Raw genomic sequence first — 6,819 nt, forward strand, 5'->3', positions numbered from 1 at the left:
TAAAACACTAATATAGGATGAGTATGAGCGGTGAATGAAACGGGCGGCTCTGTTTTGCACGGCTTCTAATGAATAAATGAGGTAAGATTGCTGTGGATTTCAGACGGCGGATGCGTACGATTGAGAAAAATGGGGAAAAGCAGTGGGCTAGTAAGGCTTTCAGATGCCTGTATATAAGGAATGTTGACACGAAATTGAGAAAGCGTAAAAGAAAATTGACAAGCAAATATCTGGACAGCAGTAGGGGGCAAATCAGCAATTATAGCTTAAGAAAAAGGCTAAAGAAACACAGAGAGATCTCTGTAGAAAAAACGGATGCTGACGAAATCGGCACTGGGAACATACAGGATCTGTAAGCAGGAAATTGCCAAAGAAAATACTTATAATAATTGTAGTGGAAGCTCTTTGTTGATTGAGGCCAGGACGGGAGTTTTGCGGACAAAGACGTATAGAGTCAGGTACCACGAGAGAGACACGTTGTGCGGTGCTTATGGAGAGCAGGAGGAAATGGCTGAACACTTGATACTTTTCTACAAAGGGCTTCACTCTACAGTGGAAAGCAGTGGGGCCGATTTATTGAAAGCGTTGGGGTTTAAGGACAGTGAGGGAAAAGTCGATTTTAAGCGGGTAGAATTAACCAAGCGAAGGCTATCTGATTGGTGGCTAAAATCAAGACAAGAGTAAAATTTCACAAGTCATGGCTAAGTGGCTTGAACCACCGCCCGATTAAAAGGGTTCAACCTTATCCATCCATCCATCCATCCATCCATCCATCCATCCATCCATCCATCCATCCATCCATCCATCCATCCATCCATCCATCCATCCATCCATCCATCCATCCATCCATCCATCCATCCATCCATCCATCCATCCATCCATCCATCCATCCATCCATCCATCCATCCATCCATCCATCCATCCATCCATCCATCCATCCATCCATCCATCCATCCGTCCGTCCGTCCGTCCGTCCGTCCGTCCGTCCGTCCGTCCGTCCGTCCGTCCATCCATCCATCCATCCATCCATCCATCCATCCATCCATCCATCCATCCATCCATCCATCCGCAATTAATCAATAAATCAATCTATCAACCAACCAAACAATCAATCAATCAATCATGGCAGTCAGTTGAATAGAATGCAATTGTGATAAGCCACATTTCAAAAATGGCATGCTCATAATTACCCATGAACGCACCAGTATACAATGGCACTTCACGAAAACAAAGGCCGCAACCCATTGACTAGGTTCACTTTATTCAGTTCGAACCAACAAGCCTTCGTAGGGCGCGTGTTGTGTCTGTGCTCACCAAGCAACCTGGAAGGCCTGGGTACGATTATCCGCATCTGCACAATATTTTTTATTTGAAGACTCTCGTGTGACAACGCCGCCGTCGCCAAAGCTTAAATCGCCTTTTCTGCGACGCGAGCTTCATAACACTGTCGTTTTTAAAAGCCAAGCCAGTGCATAATTGTCGCTGCGAACGTCAATCGTTCAGTGAACATCTCAACCGCACCACGCACGAAGCCCGGAGGAAGTTAGCTGAAGGAGGTAGAGGGAAATATAGGCAGTGGTGGAGACTTCGAGGACATCGCTCTCTGGCTACGCAGTGAAAAGTACGAGATCGCTTCCAGCTTAGTGGCCTGCGTCTCTGAAAGTCTTGAGACTGAGACCACGGCCGGCAGCTCTTATGCTCTCTCAAGGCATGCGCAGCGCTCTGCCAGCACTAACCACCCGCCGAGTCAACCGCGGGGCTTAAGCAGTCCCCAATGCTTCAGCAATCGCTACGGAGGAAAAGAGGTTTCTGGAGTACCCCCAACCAGCGCAGCCCACCTTGCGCTCATTGCGTTGAGGCCGGCTGCATCTTACGACCCTGCCATAGCAAGGAATCGACCTCCTTGGCTTCCCCTACGAGGCACGGCCACAACATGCTTGCCACGGACTTCGCGAGGTAGAAGAGCGCATGCGTGACATCGAATCTACACCAAGCCGCTAATGGAGGTCTATTTCGCCGTCAGCTGCCCGTATTGCTTCACCACACGGAAAAAAACCAGTCGTTTTGCTATCTACGTTCCGCAGCCTGCGTCGGGGAAACAGACAGCAACATTTGGAGGAGATGTTGCTCACGAGAGAAACGTCAAAGGTCCTCCACCTACCATGCTAGGTGAAGACTCCGCACACACTAGGCCGAAGCCGCAAATAAATACAAACTTAACCACGACGTGGCCAGACTTCAGAATGACGGCGCCGCCCTGCGCAATAATAAGCACGTACCGTTGCCAAAATCACAGCACCCGAAATAGTTGAGAACGAACTCCAAGGTAGGTCCACTTGCAACAAGAATACACGAACCGCAGACTTTTAAGTATCTCTTGACGGTCCCGCGGTAACGGCGTTAGTGTACAAAGGAGCGGACTGCTCTATTGTCGGTGTAATTTGCGGCAGAGCAAAAGCACCTGACCACCACTTGGGCTGGCCCACATATGTCCACCTCTGGAGGCCGGCTTGTTTAACCATCGAGATAATGTGCCAAACGAGGAAATGTGATCAGATATACTTACTCCTGCATCAGTGTTCCCGAGACGTGATAGGAGCATTGGACTGCTTAACTTAGCAGCGATCGATCACTGAGCATAAATTGAAGTACATAAAGTTTTCGCCGATGATGACAACACCGGAGCGTCACGTCGCCCTCACCGTGCTCGGTTAAGAAGTGAGTGGCCGATTGCGGTCAATGGTCATCGTCCCTGTGGGTGACGGTATTATTGAGAATATCGAAGAAATCATTGCGCTGCTCTGGCTCTAAAAGTTGCTCTTTGGTGCAGGACAGCATTGCTAGAGCGATCACCCGTTTCCGAAATCAGCAAGCCGAGGTGCTGATGAAAAACGTCATGAAAGATTACTGGCACCTGAGTAAACCACTGATGATTGTTTTTGAGACGAACAATCCGACACTCGGCGCGCATTCGCCTCTCCGCAGCACACTGACCGAACCAAGAGAAATCCCCCGGCTTTGACACTGAGCCAGCACAGCGCCGGAAAACAAGACACGATACGCAGTCATCTTTAAAGTTAGAACGAGTTCTTTCCAGCGTACTAATAGGTCCCACAAATTCGGTTTGCAGAACACCTGAAGGGTCCAAAGAACACTCAGAACTTCTGCGACGAACCCTATATAGTGTGCAACTGTGAGAGCGACAAGCCATCCGCGCCCAAGTGGAAGACGTGCTTCGTCACGACACTATACAACACCTAATAGGCCCTGGATAATATTTGTTGTTTTGGTAAGGAAGAAAGACGGCACATTTCAGTTCCGCCGTCGATTACCGGCGACTGGACAAAGTAGCGTAGATGTACGTACGTCTATACGCCATTCCTGAGGTAAACGATACACTAGAGCGACTCTGCCAGGAGAAGCACTTTTCTTGAGCTGTTACTTGCAAACTGAAGACGGTGAAAATATCCAGGAAAGACACGCTGCATCACTCCGGACGGCCTATACGAGTCCGAGGTCTTGTCATTTGGGCTTCTTTCCGCACCAGCAACTTTTCAGCGATTAGCGGACGTTATGTGATTAGGTCTCAAACGACAGGCGCACGTGCCTCGTGTATCTGGACCACACTATAGTCTTCGTGGTGAGTTCGACAAACACCTGCAGAGGCTAAGGCAGTACTGGACGCAATGAGGACCCTGAAGCTTGAGAAAAGTCACTCATCCTACCAGGAGCTGCTGTTACTCAACCAGATCATCAGCAAGGAAGGCTTGAACCCACGGCAGAGTCACTGTTGCGCAGTTTCCGCTGGCTGCTGGCAAGAAACTTGTCTATGGAGTTCTATAATTGTGCTCTTATTACTGACGATTTGTCAAGACCTTTTCACTCATCGCCAGTGCTCTCACTCAGTTCACAAACGCTCATGTGTCATTCAAATGGGAAGCGCCAAGAGCCTTCGGAGTACGTCAGCGTCGCTTGCAGGCTCTCCCAGTCTTAGCGCGGTTTACACGCGGAGACAAATTCACACCGACGAAATCAGCCTGGGCCTACGTGACGATCTCGTTCAACAAAATGTCGAGCTTGAAAACATAATCGCGTATGCAAGCCTTTCCGTGTCAGGGGCTATGGCTAGCAGTTCGACGGCTGAGACGGATTGCATTCTGAGCATTTGGGGGACAGCGAAATTTCGCCCTTACATGTACCAATGACTTTTCAGTGTTGTCCGCGACCACCACACACTGTGCTCGATTAACAATTTCATGAAGCCGTCAGGCCGCGTCTCTCGACGCTGCCTGCATCTTCGATTGCTCGACGTCACTGTTGTCTGCAAGTCTGTGCGGAAGCACTCCGACGCAGACTGCCTGCCACCAGGAGGTTTATCACAGCGATACCTAATTTGCTGCTGTCTATGAGTCCAGCTGAAGCGAATAGAATTTTCGCCGTAAGCCAACAAAACAGTAACCGGGCAAAATATTATTTCCAGCTCTGCCTGAAGGCGAAACTGGGCGGTCCGCTCACCGCTGGCTTTTAAGAGAGCTGGTTGTCCATCCGGCATGTCAGGGCAGGGCCGATCTCGATGGAAGCGCGCGCTCCCCTGGGCGCCGGCCCGTGTCAGGGCTTCGCTCATCTCATCTTGCCTCTGCTCTCCCGTGGTCTGCTTCTCCTCCCGGCGCCCAGCTCTCATCTCGCCCGTGTCCGTTGTAGTCCCGCAACCGCCGCGTTTCGCTTAAGCCTGTCGGCTTCTCTTTCTCTATCGGGGTCCTCCTCGCCCAACGGTCCTTTCACCGTCGCTACCTCTGCAGCAGGCCAAGGACACGCTCCCAGTTCCCAGGAAGCCGCGGCCGTTATGATGGGAAGGACGGTGGCCTCGTTGGGGATGTGTCGAAGGAATGAGGTGTACCTCGCAGGGCGACGCTTTCCTGCAGCCCGCGTCTCGCCTCCACTGCTGGTAGCCCGTCGGGTGCCAGCCGCTGACCTCCTTCGCCACTTCGAGCCTCTACGCTGTCTGTAGCGTTCGCTGCTGGTAGGGCCGCTTGCCGACGCGCACTCACCGGCGGGCGGCTCGTCCTCTCGCGCCCGGGTTGGGAGGCAGGAGGGAGGATGGTGCACGACCGCACAAAAAATCGCAAAGAACCAATGATAGGAATTAACACCCTTTTACAAAATTCAGCTTGCTAGAGGACAGTTTAATCCATTTTTACTTCCATATAGGTGTATTCGTGTTTAGAGCGTGTAGCGCCGCCGTATTCCACAACAGCGCCATCACAGGAATATCGAGGTGTAAAATTCTGAAGACAGTTGCAATGTCACTGGCACAAAGCAGCGGAGCGAGCTCTTGTAAACCTGATTCTGAGCAATGTATAGGCCTCATGACTTCAGTCCTTCGCACTAGGATAGGACACATTATGTCGGATATACTGGGAGGGAGAGTTGAGTGTTCAGTGCTAAAATAGTATGTGCGAGACAAACGGTGCCGGTATAAATCGTGTGGTCTGTGTGCATTAAAGCGCCTAAATAGAGGAACAGCGGACTGTAGAATTCATATCTGCTATTGTACATTGGAATCCTGTTGTTCGTTAATAACACTGTGGTTAAATCTTTCTGAGGAGTAGTGCCCCACACTTTTTAATTACATAAAGAGGATGTGAATAAAAGGTTATAAAACTTAAGTTTAACATATTGAGGTAGTTCATAGGGCTGATTATTCAAGAACATTGTGATAAGAGTCAACTTCTACAGCAAGCTTTTGACGTGCTCAGGCCAATATACAAGTAGGTTCTCTCAGTTGCTAGAGCGAAATTCTGGCAGGGTAATATATACTGACCTTGCCTAGGCAGCGAATGAGCGTTTTTTTTCTGTTTAACTATGCGGGTTAATTGCGGCCCGCTTCATTCGCAGTGCATGGTGGCGATTATCAGGGACGTGTACGACCAGGCGGCCGTTGAGCGCGCCGAACGGGGCTCAATGGCCTCGGTGGTGACCTCGGAAGAAGCGAGCCACATCTCGAGCGTCTTGGACGAGGCGCTTATACGCTCGTTCGAGGAGAACTTGAAGCGAGCCGTCGGCAGTGGGGGAAGCCGGGCCACAAACCCGGCATCACCAGCGGCTGACCCGGCCACGAAGAAATCACCGAACGTGACCGCCAAGCAGAGTGGTGGCAGTGCGGCAGCCAAGACGGGATCCGACGCGCCCAAGGCGGGCTCCGAAGCGACATCGCCGAAGGACAAGCGCGCAGACAAAGACAAGAGCGCCAAAGAGAAGGATGCGGCCAAAGGGAAGAGCGTGCCGCGGGAAAATAAGCACTGAGAGAAAGGAAGAGGGGCTTTGAGCGGAACACGACGAGGGTGGACCTCGCTCGAAGTGGGATGGCAGAGTTGCTGAGCGCTCATGTGCGACATGTGCTGACTCAGCTCTCTTAGTCGTATATGTGTTCAATAGCAGGCAAGTGATTCTAGATGCTCTTGGGGTGGTTTGTACTCACCGCAGCATAGAATAGGTCGTTTAATTAGCCCTATCCTATCCGAAGTAGTTACGACTTCTGAAAGCATTTTTTGCTTATGCAGATTTGCATTGATTAAACGCAATAAAGCTTGGCTTTACAGAGCCTCTGCCGATAACATGTCTTATTCGCGAGGCATGTCTTATTGTACAGGCACTTGGAGTTTTATGCATTGCCTGCCGATTCGACCTTGTGCTATCTAATACATTCGAGTATGCAACCAAATGTACTTCTTCATCGGAGCTGTTGGACACCGACAGTTGACGTTTTAATATACTATATTCATGAAGCTGTCTAGATTATTTCTCATAACGACGTGAGCA

The 6,819-nt window shown here is 50.4% G+C and overlaps 1 protein-coding gene across 2 annotated transcripts in view; it reads left to right on the forward strand.

The window, feature by feature from the left end:
• LOC144100717 (cytoglobin-1-like) overlaps positions 1 to 6,608 on the forward strand; it is a 209,038-nt gene extending 202,430 nt beyond the window's left edge. For both annotated transcript variants that reach the window (XM_077633559.1, XM_077633557.1), the window contains exon 2: positions 5,896 to 6,608. In XM_077633559.1, the coding sequence (XP_077489685.1) occupies positions 5,896 to 6,303 (408 nt within the window). In that variant the 3' untranslated portion in view covers positions 6,304 to 6,608. The remainder of the gene's footprint in view (positions 1 to 5,895) is intronic.
• Positions 6,609 to 6,819: the final 211 nt, after the last annotated feature.

This window comes from Amblyomma americanum, chromosome 8, assembly GCF_052857255.1.
Source record: "Amblyomma americanum isolate KBUSLIRL-KWMA chromosome 8, ASM5285725v1, whole genome shotgun sequence".
NCBI classification, from domain to species: Eukaryota; Metazoa; Arthropoda; class Arachnida; order Ixodida; family Ixodidae; genus Amblyomma; species Amblyomma americanum.